The sequence below is a fragment of the Magallana gigas genome, chromosome 4, assembly GCF_963853765.1.
Source record: "Magallana gigas chromosome 4, xbMagGiga1.1, whole genome shotgun sequence".
Classification (NCBI taxonomy): Eukaryota; Metazoa; Mollusca; class Bivalvia; order Ostreida; family Ostreidae; genus Magallana; species Magallana gigas.
In genome coordinates, this window is record NC_088856.1 from 1,030,903 (window position 1) to 1,049,500 (window position 18,598).

The 18,598-nt window shown below is 33.0% G+C and overlaps 2 protein-coding genes and 1 long non-coding RNA gene across 3 annotated transcripts; 2 read left to right on the top strand and 1 right to left on the bottom strand.

Moving 5' to 3' along the window:
- The first annotated feature begins 2,647 nt into the window (after window positions 1-2,647).
- LOC105319630 (interferon-induced protein 44) lies at window positions 2,648-5,360 on the top strand. Its single transcript, XM_034451013.2, has 6 exons — window positions 2,648-3,306; window positions 3,650-3,699; window positions 3,799-3,996; window positions 4,115-4,261; window positions 4,646-4,814; window positions 4,996-5,360. The coding sequence occupies exons 1-6, from the start codon at window positions 2,784-2,786 to the stop codon at window positions 5,286-5,288; spliced, it is 1,380 nt and encodes a 459-aa protein (XP_034306904.2). The 5' UTR covers window positions 2,648-2,783; the 3' UTR covers window positions 5,289-5,360.
- Window positions 4,693-11,101, bottom strand: LOC117682744 (uncharacterized). Its single transcript, XR_004597040.2, has 3 exons — window positions 10,995-11,101; window positions 5,021-5,155; window positions 4,693-4,832 (listed from the first exon to the last, which is right to left on the bottom strand). It is a non-coding gene; the product is annotated as an uncharacterized lncRNA (long non-coding RNA).
- Window positions 11,102-11,643: 542 nt separating this feature from the next.
- On the top strand, window positions 11,644-17,507 carry LOC105319631 (interferon-induced protein 44). Its single transcript, XM_066080815.1, has 7 exons — window positions 11,644-11,777; window positions 13,943-13,979; window positions 15,128-15,735; window positions 15,873-15,961; window positions 16,084-16,675; window positions 16,780-16,951; window positions 17,201-17,507. Exons 2-5 carry the CDS (start codon window positions 13,954-13,956, stop codon window positions 16,438-16,440), a joined length of 1,080 nt encoding a protein of 359 aa, XP_065936887.1. The 5' UTR covers window positions 11,644-11,777; window positions 13,943-13,953; the 3' UTR covers window positions 16,441-16,675; window positions 16,780-16,951; window positions 17,201-17,507.
- Window positions 17,508-18,598: the final 1,091 nt, after the last annotated feature.

Genomic DNA, 18,598 nt, shown 5'->3' on the forward strand with positions numbered 1-18,598 from the left:
ATCACCCGAAATCAGATGGTATGGTCGGACGATTTAACCGTACACTTCTCTCGATGCTCAGTGCCTACGTTCAAGAAAACCAGCGTGACTGGGATGTGTATCTCCCTTATTTATTAATGGCTTACAGATCCACAGCGCACGAGACAACTAACTTCTCCCCAAACATGTTGATGTTGGGTAGAGAGGCGACTACTCCGTTAGACCTGATGTACGAGATGCCATCTGATATAAAAGACATTCCTTCTAATCAGTGGGTTATGGATTTTGCGTGAACGCCTGGAAACCGCGCACAAAATTGTTAGAGAACATACAGAAAAAGAGATGCTACGCCAGAAGAAATATCATGATGCGAAAGTAGCATGGTCAATATTTGAACCCGGTGAAAAGGTCTATGTGTATTTTCCGGTTAGAAAAAGCGGCTGTTCGCCAAAACTGACATCGTTTTGGAAAGGTCCTTTTGTCATAGAGAAAAAGTTGTCTGATTTTCTTTACATAGTAGCATGCGGATTTAGAGGCAAGAGTGGTGTTATTCATTGCGATCGCATGCGAAAGTGTAAATCTCAGATACTGACAGGTGAAGAACAGGAACTGTCAGTAGAGAGAGATGAAATAGAGTGTGAGGCTGACAACTTGCATGTTATTGATAACAATGCGCATTTGTGTGATTATGATATAGAAAGCGCGAGTGCAGACCTTAAAAGTAGACCCCTGACCAGGAAACACGCACCTGCTTGGCATGATGATTTTGTGGTAGAATACAAAATATAGTTCAGTTATAAAATCTGTATTGTTTAAATTGTGTAAATAGTGAGCAGACAGAATTCAATGTTTGGTTTTGTTATTTTATGTTGTAGGAAATGGTTAACACTAAGACCACTGCTAGAAAAGAGGGACACCGATGTCCTATGTGCAATGAGCGCATTATGGAAGAGAATTCCTGGGAAAAACATGTTATAGAGTGTGGAAGGAAGCGTCGCCAGAAAAGATTTGAGTGTACGCAGTGTGATTACGCCACCAACAATAAGAGTGATATGCAGAGACACGAGAGAACACGGCACGGTGGTAGTTCTGGAACCGTACAAGCAGAAAGCGAGTCTGATCATGAGTGGGAATCATTGGATCCTGGGAGTCTCTCTGACTTGGTAGGTGAATCTGACATCCTGCGCACAATCCCTGTTACCCCAGAAGTGACGAAGAGGAAACCCACGAGACCACTTCCAGTTTATGTTCCTAGAGCAAGACCATAGTGAGTCCTGATGCCGTTGTTCCAACTGCTCCAAGTCCTTTTGCGACTCCGATGATAACTCCACGTGAGCGAGCAGCTAAAGACCTCACCATTACTACTTCTGCATCCAAACCGAGCACCTTAAGGGCCGTTCCTGTTCAAGCTGGTATACTTACCGTGGACGCATCTACCCAGACCTTGACTTCAACGGGAGTAAATGTTGACACGCAGACAGAAGGAACTAAGAGGAGGCGCTTAGATCGAGTACAGAAATCGTATCAAGTTGGTGGAGAATCGGTGATAGAAGTCCATGAAGATGAAGAGTGGTTTAAAGATGACTTTTGGTCAATTTCAAGCTAGATAGCAAAGATATTGCACTGTTGTTACTATTAACCCTTACATGTTTGCTTTGAAAATTAGATGTAGTGCATCTGAAAATATATGTTACTGTCTTAGATAAACAGAAAATTGAAAAAAAAAATGTATAGTGTTGTTTAATCTTGTTCCTTTTTTTTATATTGATTTGTGAGAATGCGGGACGCATTACTCGGAGGTGTGGGTTGTGAAGCGAAGTTATGATCAAAATCAAAAATATCCCTTCGGTTCCCTGTGGTAGAATTGTGCTGACTAACTTCCGATTTAATGTACTCATCCCATTCGATCCTCAGCTGATCACGTGATACCCGAAGGGTATATAAGCTGAGAAAATCAGTAGGATCGGAGAGTCTGTGTTCGACGGCCGAGACATCAACACATCGAAGCCAGGAAAGAAATTAAGGTTGGTAAGAATAACCTGTCTGTAGTCTTACGTGCCTGTAATAGGCTTTCGAGACTATAGGTGTATATTTGGAGTAATAAATATACAAATTGGCTTGTTGACTGTAGTTAGTACCCTACAGTCCCGGAACGGTGCGTGCGCTCCTGTCTCCGAGCAGCGCATACGCAATCGTAGTTTGAAGTGCGTGCGCCACAGAGAACCGGGGGATATTATATGTATATATTTCAAATTAAAATCTGTGATTGAGGAAATAGATCATTTAATTCACTCTTTCATTTGCTCAGGCAGAGCAGCCGAATCCCATATCGAACTCAGAAACGTTACAGCATGATGAATTTGGGTAACATTGATATTGTTTTGTGATCATCAATTTTTATAAAAGGTCATAAAAGGATAGATTAGTATCTTAGTTTGGATTGTGGATAAGTATAATATGCCCGTTTGATAATGTATTTGAAAAACAACAATCAGTTGATCTCAAACCTTCGACTTAAAACTAATAATCAGTACACTTTTTGTTTATTTGTTTTATAAAAGGAATAATGAATCATTCTTTGATTAATAGGTGATTAAAAACGGTCTGGAGGAGTCAAAAAAGCATTATATACCGAATACCTCAATGAAATGATTAGGAGGGTGGAGCATTATTCAACAATCATCCTAGAATTTACAATTATAAACGATTACGTCAAACATCAAATCTTTCGACTAAAGTGAACTCTCTTTTAAGGACTGTGACTTCAGCTGTTGAAAAAATTTAGAAACCGCAGCTAAAGAATCATGTCTGGTTTTCTTACACATAAGGACAAAACCCAATTATCAAATTGGATGAGCAGAGATAGTCAGTTTGATCTTCTCTATAAGCTAAGTCGTGACGGTGTGTCTCCACATAGGTTCCACGAGCTGTGTGATAACAAAGGGCCCACGGTGACCATTTTCTACAACACTGAAAGCAACGTGTACGGAGGGTACCTGTCAGACAGCTGGGGGAGTACTGGAGACTGGTGTACAGACCAGCGAGCGTTCTTGTTCAAGCTATATTCTGCTGGTAACTGGAAACCAAAAAAATGTCCATACATATGTAAAGAAACTCATTACAAGGCGGACTATTGCGGACCATGGTTTTTTTCTTTGCCATCTTTTAATTCCCAGAAAGAAGAAATAATATCCAGGAAAAATTATTACCATCTAAATATAGATAGTTTCCTTGACGGAAAACGATTTGACATGAACGGAGAGACCGCCAGGTCTGTTGCAAACGGTCACAATAACGTCACTGATTTAGAGGTCTACATGGTAAAAGGTAATTACTATTTCTATCCTCAGTTTTTTGCATGTCTAATCAAATGTGAGTAAAAGGATAACTAGAATTTAAAAGTTCTATATGTAACCTAGTCTGAATACAGATATAATATTTTTATAACATATAGTTTTTTTGCAATCTTAATCATCAACATCATGTCTTTACTGCCTCGAAGCGACTTTTTTAATATCATGGTGTTTGCTAATAAAGGCCCTTTTTTAAAACCATAATGTTTCAGCATTATTTACCATTATTCATATAAGGTGTAACAGTTTTGAAAAATTACGAAACAGCTTTTAAAGCGTTATTTTGCATATTGATATGTTTTCAATTACTTTATTAGATGCTGAACTAAATTTACCTTGGAGGGAAACCCCTGAATGGAATATACAGGTATGATATCTTTATATATAAGTATATGCCAAATTAACAAAAATGTATGTGAATTTATTACAAACAGGTTATGGCTTACTGAATACGAAATTGATTTAGACTATGAAAGAATTAAAGGATTTTGTGGTGAGGTACGAACCATTTGAGGAGATAAATATACAGGAAGTCAACATTCTACTGTTAGGACAAGTTGGTGCCGGAAAATCAAGTTTCATCAACACCATCAACTCAATATTTAAGGGTGAAATATCCTCCCGTGCATGCTCTGGGAGTGAAGAATACTGCATTACAAAGAAGGTCTCTCTCTCTCTCTCTCTCTCTCTCTCTCTCTCTCTCTCTCTCTCTCTCTCTCTCTCTCTCTTTCTCTCTCTCGTGACATCATTTTTCAAAATTTTATCACATTTATCATGACTAGTTTGAAAAATTCCGGATCCGTGACCATTCGACGAAGAAATACCTTAGATTTAGAATTTGTGACACACATGGAGTGAAAGAGGGGCTGTTCATAAACAGAATGGACCTAGGCTATATTCTTGACGGACACCTTCCAAATTATTACAAGGTAATAAAAAAATCATCAAGATAATAAGAAATCATTACACAGGAATAGGTTAAATTGGCTTTTATCCTACAAAATACTTTTATTTTGTTAATTTATTATTGTGGCTATATACAGAACAATGATTTTGAAGTAATTTAAAAAGAAACGGCTATCATTAAACCGAAGATTTTTAACAGTAAAAAGTTTTGTTGAACTATTCATTGAAATGTGAATACTGTAAAGTCGTAATGTATTTCTTCCTGAGCACCTTTACATTCGTGCATATCAACTCAAATTCACATTGTATGTTTTATATTTTTAAATCATCAGCATTATACAAACTACCTATTTATTTTCATACATAGGTAATTCATATGGTTTCAAAAATTTATTGACGTGTTTTAGTTTCAAGAATTTTCCGTGAAAACATTCACCAAAGGCTTTGTTGAGAAGCCCACAGTGGGGGAAAAAATGCATGTGGTTGCATTCGTCCTTGACAGTACATCCTTGGACTTTCTTTCAAAGAATGTTCTATCAGCATTGTGGAAGATGAAAAGCGTTGTTGTTGAAAGAGGTACACGATTTTCAAGTCCTTTTGTAAAAAATGAAAATACAAAATCATGGAATCTTTGCAAAAACAAAAAAATAAAATATAATACTGCACATTTAATACAAAATATTACTTTCAAGCCCATAGAAGGACGTTAAAGAGTATTGTATTTAGGTCTTTTATTTGTCTCTATTATTTTTTTTAGGAATACCGCACGTTGTGTTACTTACCCACATTGACAAAATATGTTATTTGGAGATTGACAACGTTCAAAAAGTATTCACAAGTGCACCTATAGAGACCGCTGTTAATAAAGCTGCTCGTACCATTGGTATCCCAAGATCCCACGTACTTCCTGTAAAAAACTATGAAAAGGAAACCCTGTTGAAAACAAATATTAACATTTTGACTTTAACTACACTTCGCAGGCTGTTGATGTTTGCTGATGATTTTCTTGAGAACCAGTATGACCAAGAACAGGAAAATGCACAGATATAAGTAACATTGGAGTAAAATTCCCTTCGTGTTTTACTGGCTTTAATCATGTGAAATTAAAGATTTAACATTTCTGCAGCTAGTATATTTGTTGTTTATAAAATAGTTAAGGGGAAGCATTTAATTTGCTGTACCATTTGTGTTTGATAGTTTTACCGAGACATATGCAATATAGAAAAATAGCGCCTTATGATTTTTTTCATCTTCACATTAACTAGGTTGGAACTTGATATAAAAATCGAATGTGTTTTAAAGAAAGGAAGGATCGTATCTGACAAACAAGTTGATAAAACAGGACTTTCAACAGTCTCGTTTGAAGTCATCTTTTCGTAAGTTATATGGTCGATACAACAACCTTGTCAGCAAATACAATCTTCCACTGGGTCGCATGCTGAGTGACGTTTTCATACTGATTGTTAGACCATAAATAATCACCTAATTGTCTACGAACTTTTCCGTTTTCCCGATTATGAGAAAGAACACACGGCGGATGTAATCGGTCAGCAGAGGATGCTTACTTCTCCTAGGCACCTGATCCTACCTCTATCTTTTTGGAGATCCCTGTTGCTCTGCTTTGAGTTTGTATTTCGTTTTATGGATTTTGAAATGGTTGACAGTTTGTAATTGTAATTTTGTCATAGGCAATGACTGCAGTATAGTCATCTAATGTCATCTAGTGGTCTTTTATTATAAAATTCGTTAAAGATAAAAACAGAGTGTGCATTAACATTTACCAATGTCTTTGTCTCTGATAATCAGAATCTACGAATTAATTTTGTAATAATCAAAATCTACGAATCGATTTTATAATTATTAAAAACTTCAAATCGATTTTGTAATTATAAAAAACTACGAATCAATTGTTTAACGTATAGACCGGTACATATTTCAATGATATTTTAATATTAGATCGTACAATTTCTTAAAATTACCTGAATCTAAGTAATACGTAACCATTCTTGATTATCAAGAGATGGCGCAATCGAGTTTGAAGAACTCTTTGAAAGTCCCGTCCCCCTTGAAACAGGACTTGCCTTAATATATCAAAATCCTTTAAGGTACCCACACCTAAACCATATGTATTATTGTTCGTTATAATAAGGTGCATCATATGGTATGTAGCTTTGGGGGTGGTCCAGAACCCCCTCGAACAGGAAGTGCCCACATATCTTGAAAACGGTTGAAACCCCCATCCCTAGACCTTATATATGCTTGTTTCTTGTTCTTTGTGTCAAGGAGCATCAAATGTTATGTAGGCATGTGTGCACCAGGGATGGTCCTGACTAACTCGAACAGGAAGTGCCTGTGGCAAAATTCTTGTTCCTTATACATTTTATTATGTCAGTTCACCTGATATATAGTACATGAATTCTGGGAAACCTCATCAAATTTCAGAGATAGAAATTAACAAGAACAGGAAAATGCACAGATATAAATTAAACTGGAGTAGTTTTTCCTTTAACTTTCTGTAAAAACGATGCCAAGTACAGTTCGAGTACGAACGGTTTTGTGCAGCGTTTCATTTGCATTGTGACGTCATTTTTTTGCTTGGTTGGAGCCATGGAGATATGGTTTTAAGTTCTGATATTCAACGAAATTTGTCGAAAATTTTTCCTTTGAGGCGTAAAATTGTTATCAAAGTGTAGAAAAACATAAATGTCCTAAAGTATAAGCTATATTTGGGGTCGTGTCGAAAAGGGTTTAGCAAGCCTAGCCCTCTATCACGTTTTCTTACCCCGCATAAATATAGCTAATACATGTATTTCAAGTTTAAAAAATCATCATTAAAATATGTGTGACTGTTTTATTAACTATATAAAGATCACTATCCCCGCCTTTGTCAAATAAAAAGTAACCATTGCCTGAAAAATCTAGGAAGTTGGGCAATAAACAAAACTTTTCTATAATAACTTTCATATGTTGAACAAACAAAATCCATAGGGCAGAAGTTTAAGATAAATGTAAAAAATGAGCAAAATTGATACATTTCAAGCAAAATCCTTTAGGGTCCTATGTCAGAAATTAAAAAAACTTTGAGATGACCTTATAAACAAACGATGTGGTAATTGTCTGAAATCTTTTAATCTTAAAATGCTAATTTTATCAGTCGAAATTCATGTAAAAAGCTTCATTAAAAATCTAGGGCAGAACAAAATGTCCCTTTTATCGATTTCATTTGCACTTCTTTCACAGGCATGTGTGTTTTTATCAAAAATCGTTCAAATGTGCATAAATATCTTGGGGCAGACTATGAACGAGTTTTACTGTATAAAGCACTGAAGAAAATCAACAACACTAGGTATCTAATAAGTGACAGATCTAATATATAGATACTAAGCCACTAAACTGAATATACACGTATAAAGCACTACAAATGGCTAACGACATGAACATAAGAAAATAAAACAAGGGTAAAAACAAAGAAAACAAAATCTAGCAGTACAACTACCACTTCTAAAGAACCTTTAAAAAGAACAACTACTACATGTTAAATAGTTTTGATTCCCAGTGTTAAAGAAGGAGTTGGCCTGCGGACGATCGCTCTGGACTTATCAATCAACTGCCAACTTCATGTCTGATTGAGTATTTAACTAATTAAGGTAGTACAAAACAGTATCTGAAAAACATCGACCTCGGAAATCCTCGCGTTATTCCAACGTTTATAAGTTGCAAATTTTCAAGCGCATAGACGACGCGTTTTGAATTTAGGAATTTGCTTGGCACTGTGAGACAAACTAATGACATACTGGTCAAAAACTTCTTTAACCAAGGGGGAGGGGGTTTAAACTTAAAAAAAATCTGTTGGTGGAATATTTTGGTATTTACACAATAATATCTACATATTCCAACATTTTACATTACAGTTTTTCGTGGAATTTAAATTATAGAAATTTAAATAAAAACGATACACATTCCAACATTTTAAATGATAGTTTTTCGTGGAATTTAAATTATAGAAATTTAAATAAAACCGATATTTAGAATGGCGAATAGCTTCACAATTGGATCTGCTTGCATATACTTTGAACTGATTTTATTGGTACATAAATTTATCCTAGTCAAAGATTATTATATTGTTAGCGTTTGACGTGTCTTAGTCTAATTGCTAATATAGTTGCCAAACAGTATTTTGACATTTTTTTTAAATCATGTATTCTGATGCGCCTAACCTATTTCTAACCGGGTATCCTAAGCCATAGTTGTGACCCGGCTTACAAGAAAACTAATAATGTAATTGTTTGTATACTTTGTATATGTATAGATTTCAAAATGATTACCACTTGTTGCAATTTTGCTGCAAAAAACCTGCTAGTATGCTAAGTCTGCATGTCAATTAATCTCTAATTAAAAACGTTTGAAGGAATCGAATTTTCGTAAGAAGAAAGATTTCTCTTCTAAGGAATATATAGCAGATCACTTTTTGTACGGGACGACAATAATTCAGTTTTGTTTTGCTCCTAACCGTTTTTCCCACAATGATATGGCTAACAGAACTTTAAAAACATGATATTTTTGTCATTTAAGTAGAACATAACATTTTCGAAAAAAAAAAATTCAGCATAAAAATTGCAGCTCATATTGCTTTAAAATTGAAGTTCCAGTTAATAATGAAAATGTAATCCCCCGGTGTTAAGTCGCACGACACTCTGGTTTAGATCCGAATTATTTTATTTATCTAAGGAATTTAGTTTACAATGAATCAGAGGTTAATTTAAAAGAGAAATAAAGAAACAGATAAATTAAGAAATAGTAACAAAAATTTTAAGAAAAAAAATATAGTAATGAAAATCAATAACTAAGAAAGGCGAAGTTGATAAATTAGGTAAAATTAGTACATGGGTGTCAGGTGATGTTAGGTTTCAAGACTTTTTTTTAATGAATCCAGTTTGCTTGTCCATGCCATCAGGTTTGAATGATTTGAGACTGTGCATTCAGAACTTCTCCTTGTTTTTTTTTCTCTCCGCGTATGTCGAATTGGGTGTTGGTCAATAACCACTACTGTCATGTCTTCCAATTTGTGGTGGCCATTAAAATGTTATCCGATGGGCTCCATGATTTATTTAGTCTTAATGTTAGAAAGTGGTTGATGATTTATATGCGGAGGTCTTATCTAATATTGTTATCAAATTGAAAATAATAAATAAATTAGAATTTATTAAAACTAAAACTACCTCTATGAAAGTGCTTGCCTACCTAACAATTAGAATAGTGATAGGTTGGAGAAATATTTTTGTTTAAGTTTTACGAATGTTATATAGAAAAAAAACTTGTACATTTTCTTTTTTCACACATTATTTCAATTAAGTTTTCTTAAAAATCTCCCTTGAAACGGGAACTTCATCTTCATTTGGTCAAAGGAAGCATAAACACAATTTTAAAAATCAACATTAAGTTTTACGTTTCCTTTTTTCGGACAGGTCACATGAAATCATAAACGCAGTTAGTCGCCAGAACATCTTCAGTTATTCTTCAATTTGTCAGCTTTGTGGCTACAATCCCGGATCGACAGTGTTTCGAGCAAGTGCAAAACAACCTTAAATAATTGACACTTAAAGCAATTATGAGCTGCAATTTTCATGTTGAATCTTTTTTTATATAAAGATGTTGTTTTCTACTAAAATGACGAATATATTATGGTTTTCTGTTTGCCATATTTTTGTGGGAAAAGCCGTTGAGAAGCCTTAATTGGAACAAAATTAAATTATTAAATTCCTGTACAAAAAATGATCTGTCAATATTTCTTAGAAGAGAAATCTGACAAAAAAAGTTTTTTCAAGTCTTATTTATCATAAAAGTTTAAGCTATTTGCAGGCTTGTCATGTCAGCAGGATTTTGCAGCAAAATAAAATTCTAAATAATACAGCTCATATTGTTTTAAATTATTATTCATTTGTTAATTTTTATGATCATGGAACCAGTTGATTTATCTTAATATAACAGATACCATTGTATACAGTTTTCACAGAAACAGTTGAGTTCATTATATATGCTGTCATTTATGCCACAAGAATATGTTTTTCAATAGGGTTTAGATCATTTGAGTGCGCTCAAGGCGACATAGTTTTAATTTAAATTCAAATTCTAATTATCTTAAGAAGTTTTTTAAGACTAGGTGGTCCACAAACTAACCAGCATATCTTCTTCTATCTTTGAACTATAATATCTTGTTAATAAACAGCCAATAAGTAAAGAAAAAATCCAAAACTTTTAGCTTTATATTTTGAGCATTTTCCTATTTCTTCTATTCAGAGTTAAATATAGCTTATCAGCCAGCCCTCTTAGCAAACGTCCCAATGTGGGCGAAGTGAAGATTATCTAAAAAGAAAAAAAAAATCCATATGCTGTCTCATGATATAAAGCTAAAGAAATCATGTAGTTTGATGATTAAATTTATTCAAAACATGGTGAAACTCTACAAGAAAAGAAATGACAATAAATGTGACGTACAGAGCCACAAAATAGAAAATATCATGAAAATGTGTAAATACGTATCATGTAGCTTAAATTTTATCGGCATATTAATATTACATGAATAAGAATTTTGCATAAGGTCTAAATGTATGTATGAAAATGTGATAAACTCACCTAACCCAAAACCATAGAAATATATATGTAAAAACTACTGTAAATTATCAAAATACATAGCCGAGAGTAAAAAAATAACCTAACAACAAAAAGACTCAAAGATAATGAATAACAGGTACTTACATTGTTTACAGACTAGAAAAACAGTGCACGACTGTGCAGATCTGAGGTTGGGCGGCGAGTGATCCAAAAAACCCGTGCAATATAAATGTTAGGAAATGGAAAGTAAATAATAAAAGAAAAAACCAAGCCGTACCGGATAAAAAATTTCCGGCTACAAGACGGCACATTTCACTTTCAAAGACACTGTTTTAATGGAGACAATAAAAATGCATAGAAATAATCATTACCTCATACATATATCATTCTTTAATGTGCCGAATATTGTTGTTGTTTAGATTTTTACGTACGTACGTTAGCTCCTTCGCTATTCTTCGGTACATAGAATGTTTGATTTACTTGATTGAAATTTATCTATAAAGTTAGAAAGTTGTTACACATAACTTTGATTTGTTTTCCTAAAAATTGCAGGTTAAAAGTAAGAAAATTTATAAATGCATGAAACTACCCTAATACAGTAGGCTGTCTATTGTTCACTACTTGGGGAACGTTATGCAGTCAGAAAATCTATCGCCAACGTAAATACAGGTGACAAATAATGTTATCTGTATTCCGCAAACCCTTTAAGAAAACCGTTTAACCTTGAACAAAGGTCGTCAAAGCAAAATTAGTTCTGGCTAATTCAAATAACAATCTTTAGAAATTGCATTGCAAACAATGATTACATTTTGTACGCTTTAAAAGATTTGGAAAACATTGTTTGATTTGAAAACATTGTTTAGTCTTGCAGAAGATCTTATTTTCTCTCTTATGGAAACAACGTAAAGTAGTTTTATCTGAATAAAGGTAAGGAATCAATTTGTAATACCAGTGATAAAACAACGAGATACATATTTATTATTTAATATTATAATTCAATAGATTTCATTGATAAGGAAACTTAAAATCATCAATGAACTAGTCTGTTCATCATTTAATAATATGCACAATCTCGGTGGGTCCGTGGGTCCTCAATAGCTTCTTTGAATGAATTCCCGAATTTCTGCATTTATTTTTAAATTTTAAACATTTAACTTTGAAATGAAGAGTATGGACAACTGAACTTCGCTTCAGTGACTACCTACACTTCAAGAGTTAAAATTTTGTTTCAAGTAAAAATACAATGAAATGTTATTATGATAGGCTCCCATACCTACACTCTCCCTGAATCTACCACTTTCTGGGATTAACAAAACATTAACCTTTGTCAACTTCTATTATTCATGAAAATTTTAAAAAGAAAGATTAAAGCTCATGTAAGCAGGTATGACATTTTGTGTACCTCAGATACAGTCTTATTTAGTTTTTTTTATATACATACAAACATTTTATTAATATAATTCAAAGCCATTTTTGATTCATCCACTCACACTTTCATGCTCACATTCACACATATTTGGCAGTAGTTACTTGTTTATTAATGGCAAACAATAAATAATAATTATAAACATAGAATAAAATACTGAATTGTATCAAATATATGTTTCTATACATGCCAGTCGTTGGTAAAGTTTTGCATTTGAAATTTCTGACATGAAATATATTTTTTCAACTTTGTATTTTTTTATATAAATGAAAGAACAGACCTGATAGACTAGGCAGTATATTTTTTAAGACAGCAAAATAATAATGGTTTTGTATTTAAAACTATCAAGTTTACAACTTAATTGTCTGTTGACAATATGTGTTCATCCAATAAAATACAAATAACATTGAAATCAATTCGTATATAAGTTGATTGATAAATATGCATGCTGAAACTGCTCCAAATTGTTGGTATTTCTTCACAACTTACAAAAACATGTTGGATTGTCTCAACTTCACGTTCACAAACAGCAATCAGAAGATACAACAATGAAATTTTTTCAAATAGTAATTTACAGAAAGAATTATATGAAAAAATATGTATTGCAACCATTGAAATAGATGAGTCGTTGGTTGTCTTAGAACATGCATTTAAAGCATTATAAACACAAATTTCCACACCGTATTGTATCATTCTGAATTCCACTTTGGTATTGCAGTTGGAGTTATTTTACAGGCAATAAAATGTTAGTAGATGGATTTTGTACATTTGTTTTGCATAAAAAGTTTTGTAATATAATAGAATATTTGGAGTAATAGATCTTTTAAATAAATATTTGATATGTACCAGTAAAACAATTTAAGATATAGTCATAAAGCACTAACTATACTGTTGTATTGCATTGTACAAATATGCTTATCAAATTTTTGTTGAAAATTTACATATGACAAACATTTCCATTATCACCTAGAAAGGCATTGATGACTTTTTCACCTTCTTGTACCAACTTTTTATAAACACTGTTTTCATACCAACTCTAATATGACTTTTATACTAAACAGGTATAGATGAAAAGTTTCTTCAACACAATAGCCATCAAAAGATTTCATAACATAGAGCATTGAGTTAAAAACATTTTTCCAAAAATTATTATAAAGGTCGGCATTAACCGTCTCCTTATTCGGCACAGATGTCCCGGAGATGTTTGTTTTGTGTTTTGTTCCATTGTAGAAATTCAATGTTATTTTTCTGAAAAGTGAGTCTGGTTAAAACATTATCTGCCATGTACATGTATTGAAGGGAGGTCAATCGTTCCCTCATTTTTCTTATTGATTATGCCTGAGCATTGAATTTTTCACGAAAATTTTCTAGATTAAGATTGAAACCTTTACACTTTTCTTTGATTTCTTTTAAGCATTCACTTGTTTCGTTTTCAATTTTTTGTTCAAATACTTCTTTCAACGCTGTTTTTATATCTAAATTGAGTTTTTAACGTTTGTAATGATTTCTTGTCTAATTTTTATTATCTCTTCTAAGAATGTGGTCATGTTATTCTTTGTTTCTGTCCTTATTTCAGTCTTTTTACCATGTTTTCTTGTATGTCAGACAAGGTCTTAAGACAGATTGTTTAATCATCTTTTATGAAAGCCTTTATTGCATTTTGTAGATACAACCCTAATGGATTCCTTTAGAAAATCCGGCAGGTGAGGTGACTTTGAATAAAAAAAAATTAAGATTTCTTTGAATAACATTTGATTAAGAATTCCCCCTACTAAAGGCCATGTTTTTATTTAAAAAATTCAAATATCTTCAAACAACAAAAATAAAAATGATCACAGGTCACCAGGTTTCCTTTAAATAACATTTAATGAATTTCATGTAATATTTGATGCTAAACGTACTCATAAAGCAAGAAATTGATTTATATTAGTTTAAAATCAGTATGTCAATTAAGCCAGTACATTAACGGCTTCTAGTAATATGATGTATTCTTTGATTGGACCTTTTACACAATGCAAAAAAATTGTTTACCTTGTTTAAAGTGTATCTGAAATTCAATAAGGCGATGCTATTTCTTAATAATAAAACAGTGTCATCGACATGTAATTTTTAGAAAGAATTTTATTGGAGGTTTCATTTTTTTCAGTCTGTAATTTTAACATAATTATCGATTTTGAAAACATTGTAAAAAGGGTAAAGAACATGGATTGGCTTCTAAATAATAAATCAGTGTCTTGTGTTAAAAGATATATACATTTGGATCAATTTTTCCAACAGTGTATGTTTGTTCAATTCCAGTCTAACAGCTGCTGAAACATTATCAATTATTTTTTATTGCACATGTACTGCTATGTGTTAATTGAAACTACTTTCTTAAGAATGGACTAAATAAAATGGTAAACTTTAAACCAACTAATATTCGCGACTTAATTTCGCAATTTCCATGTTATGAGCTGGATCGCGGCGACTAATTTGTGCGGTTAAGCCTTATTCACATCTGTTTGTTTATTACAACTATATGCCAAATACTGTTCCGCGGGACAACTATTCGCGACAATGACGCTCTTGCAAACCTCGCGAAAATTTTCAGCACGCGAATAATATTTAGTTTGCAGTAATCGAGTGTTAATACAGGATTAATTTCTGGACAGACAAAAGCGATGACGTACGAATTTATCTTACAAATATTTTTGATTAAAAACATAACCGAATAATTTCAATAAAATAAAACCAGGTAAATCTTTACAATTTTTTTTACATTGTAACCATCCATTCATCTTGTAATATTGATATAAAGATTTTTTTAAAATTATCTTAACGTAATGATATTGTTTATAAATGTGTTCAAAAGGTCAGCAGACATTCTAACTGAAGACGACAGAGCCCAGTTTTCTTCGTGGATTGGTCAGAGATCACGTTTTGAGTTGCTGTACAAAATTAGCAGAGATGGTTGTAGTTCTAAAACTTTTCATCAACTCTGTGATGGAAAAGGCCCCACCGTCACTATTCTATACAACACAGACAACACCGCTTATGGAGGGTTCCTGTCTCAGAGTTGGGTGTCATCTGGAACCCACATCAAAGACCCAGAGAGTTTTTTGTTTACTTTATCCTATAATGGGGTCCAAAATAGAAGAAAATTCCCAGTAACCAATCCTAAAAAGGCAGCTTTTGGACACGTATATTTCGGACCATCTTTTGGAGATGTTAACGAGACAAATTGGAGTGAAAGGGAGTCACCAAGGTATCAATCAAAATTGCGTATGGAAAGTTCCTCTGATCTGACAACTTTTAGAGACACGGTCACTGCATCACGAGACAAGGGCAGCGACACTTATTTCTTTAATCTGAACGGAAGATCAGATTTTGGTTCGGCTTACCAAAAACCAACAGTAAATATGAATGCAATCAACAATGGTCACATGTGTGTCTTTGATCTAGAAGTGTATTTAGTTAAAGGTTTGTAATTGATATACAATTTTACGCATTTACATGTACCTTTTCCAATGTAAAGTTAAACTTGCCTAAATCATATGAAACATATTTTATTTCTTTTGCAGCCTTTGTGCAATATAGTGAATGTTTCTTTATTGTAGCCGATGAACAGATGCCAAGTTTAAAAGGGCCTGATTTAACAGTCATATTATCTAAACCATGGAGAGAACCACCTCTATGGAATGAACAGGTTACTCCTCAAATAAATGAATTTAAAGTAGTCAACCGTACGTTTGTTTTAAATGTCCTCAAGTAGAACACATATTGTTTTAGAATATTTCACAAAAACCTAATTGAATAACCTTTCTTTAGAATTTGCAATCTTTGAAAGACTTTGTCTCCAGTTACAAGCCATTACCTGATATGAAGATATCAGAGGTCAATATTTTACTGGTAGGACAGATCAACGCTGGAAAGTCTAGTTTTTTCAACTCTTTGAATTCTATTTTCCGAGGAGAAATATCTTCACGCGCTTGCGCCGGTACTTCACCCCACAGTCTTACAGCGAATGCAAGTATTTTGCTACTCTATATCTCATTCAATAAAAAATGTTGTTTCATAGCTTTTATATACAGTATCATTTGGGAAGAGGGGATATCGAGCGCACGAGAAGATATTTTTTTTTTTATAATTTTAAGAAAAAGTTGTCTTTTTTCTACAAGATATTAAAACAAACTATTATTAATATGTCTTAATTGCTATTCAAGCATGAAAAAATTCATGTTCTTTGTATTATCTGACTTTTATTTGACCAAAGTTTCGGAAATACAGAATTCGGAACCGTGAAACAGAAAGCTATCTGAATTTCCGGCTTTGTGACACCCGTGGATTGGAGGAAGAAATGTCCATGCATCTACAGGACATGGCGCTTCTTCTGGATGGACATTTATCAGACCAGTACAAAGTACGACACGGTCAAACTGTAAATTTAAACGTTCAAACAAAAGTATGCCATGAATGTTAAATATAAAACTACGTGCAAAGAATTGTTATTCAATATATTTTTAGTTCAACCCAATGGCGCATGCAACCCACCAAGATCCGGGTTTTGTCCTTAACGCGACGTTTCAGGACAAGATTCACTGTGTTGCTTTTGTAGTGGACGCCAGTTCAATTGACGTCCTGCAAGCAAACGTTTCACAGAAACTGCTTCATTTTCGTTCCTTGATAGTAGAGAGGGGTACAATACATAATATCAGTGCACTTACACAAGTTAAAAAAACACCCATTTTATTATTACACGCAATGTAAGATTATTATGCTTTTTTCATATTTAATAATTGCATTTTACAATGTATAGCATTATTTTCTAACTTTCTAGTTTATAATGCTTAGATTGAAAGTAAAAAAAACAATGCGTGGTTTGATAACTAAACATGTATTCAGTGTTACACGTAGTTTTGCAATGTATTGTAATTCACTTATACAGGAATTCCCAATGTAGTTTATCTGACAAAACTGGACAAGGTGTGTCCAGTTGTTGACGAAGATGTTCGAAGAGTCTATCACAGCCAAGCCTGCAAACAAGCCCTAGAAACCGCAGCTGACGTCATAGGAATTCCTCGTGGTCACGTGTTTCCTGTCAAAAATTATGAAAAAGAGAGCCAATTGCAAACTAATATAAGTATTATGGCACTGACTGCAATGAGACAGACTCTGGTTTTTGCAGATGATTTCTTGGAGGACAAATATGAACTCAGCCAGTCCCAACAGTAAATCTGTTATTGATAACAGAAGTCCAAAACCCAATTCTTAACTTACACAAATGTTCAGGATCATAAGCATTTCAAATATAAAATGGCACTCGCAAACACCAAATAAATGTATACTTTTTTAATTATTATTATTTGATGCTGTTCTTGATCATAAGTAAGGTTTTGAGATTCTAAGTGTCTGGATAACATGTCTTGTTTTGAGAGTTTGATTATGAATAAAATTTCTGTCTTATCTTCAAAGTTGTGTTCCAAAAGCATTTATATTAATTTAAAGTATGTTTAAAAAGATGGCCAAGATGACTACATACCCATACCATTTCCACAATTATATTCACTACCTTTCGATGATTTTATTTTGAAAATTTGAATGCAAACTTCTATTATTGAAACTGTCTTTTTTATTCTGTATCTTAAACATTCTATATTCCAAAAACTTGAGGCAAAGCATAATATCACAAACTGCAGAGACAATAAATCAAATGTCTTTTACATTTAGATTCTGAAAACTATTCAGGTCTTTTAAACTTAAAATAAGGTACAAAACAACACATTTGCATCGACCATTATAAATGCTTCAGCTTATATGTGAACTAAATAAATACGTATATTGACCACCAGGTAATATGCCATTGGACACTGTACATCGTAGACGTTAGGAATAAAATGTCCCTTTCAAATACAAAGACCAATAAACTTGATGGCTTAATCAATATATTATTAATATTTCATTAATGTGTTTTTGTCAATTGTGGTATAGCTGATTAAAATATTGAAAAAGAAGTATAAACAAATGCTATAAGCTTGTATTGTATTATATTGAAAGCTGACATAACAAATTATATGCTAAAAATCATTTGTTAAAGCTTTACCGAACGTGTCTTTTAGTAGATAATTTTTTTTATGCTTGTATTGTATTACATTGAAAGCTGACATAACAAATTATATGCTAAAAATCATTTGTTAAAGCTTTACCGAACGTGTCTTTTTGTAGATAAAACCCAATTGCAAACTAGTTTAGCTTTAAATTAATATAAACATCGTGTAATGTTTGCTGCATAAATAGGAATCATTAACCTATTTAAACAAAGGTATGCATCTGTGTTATGGCAATT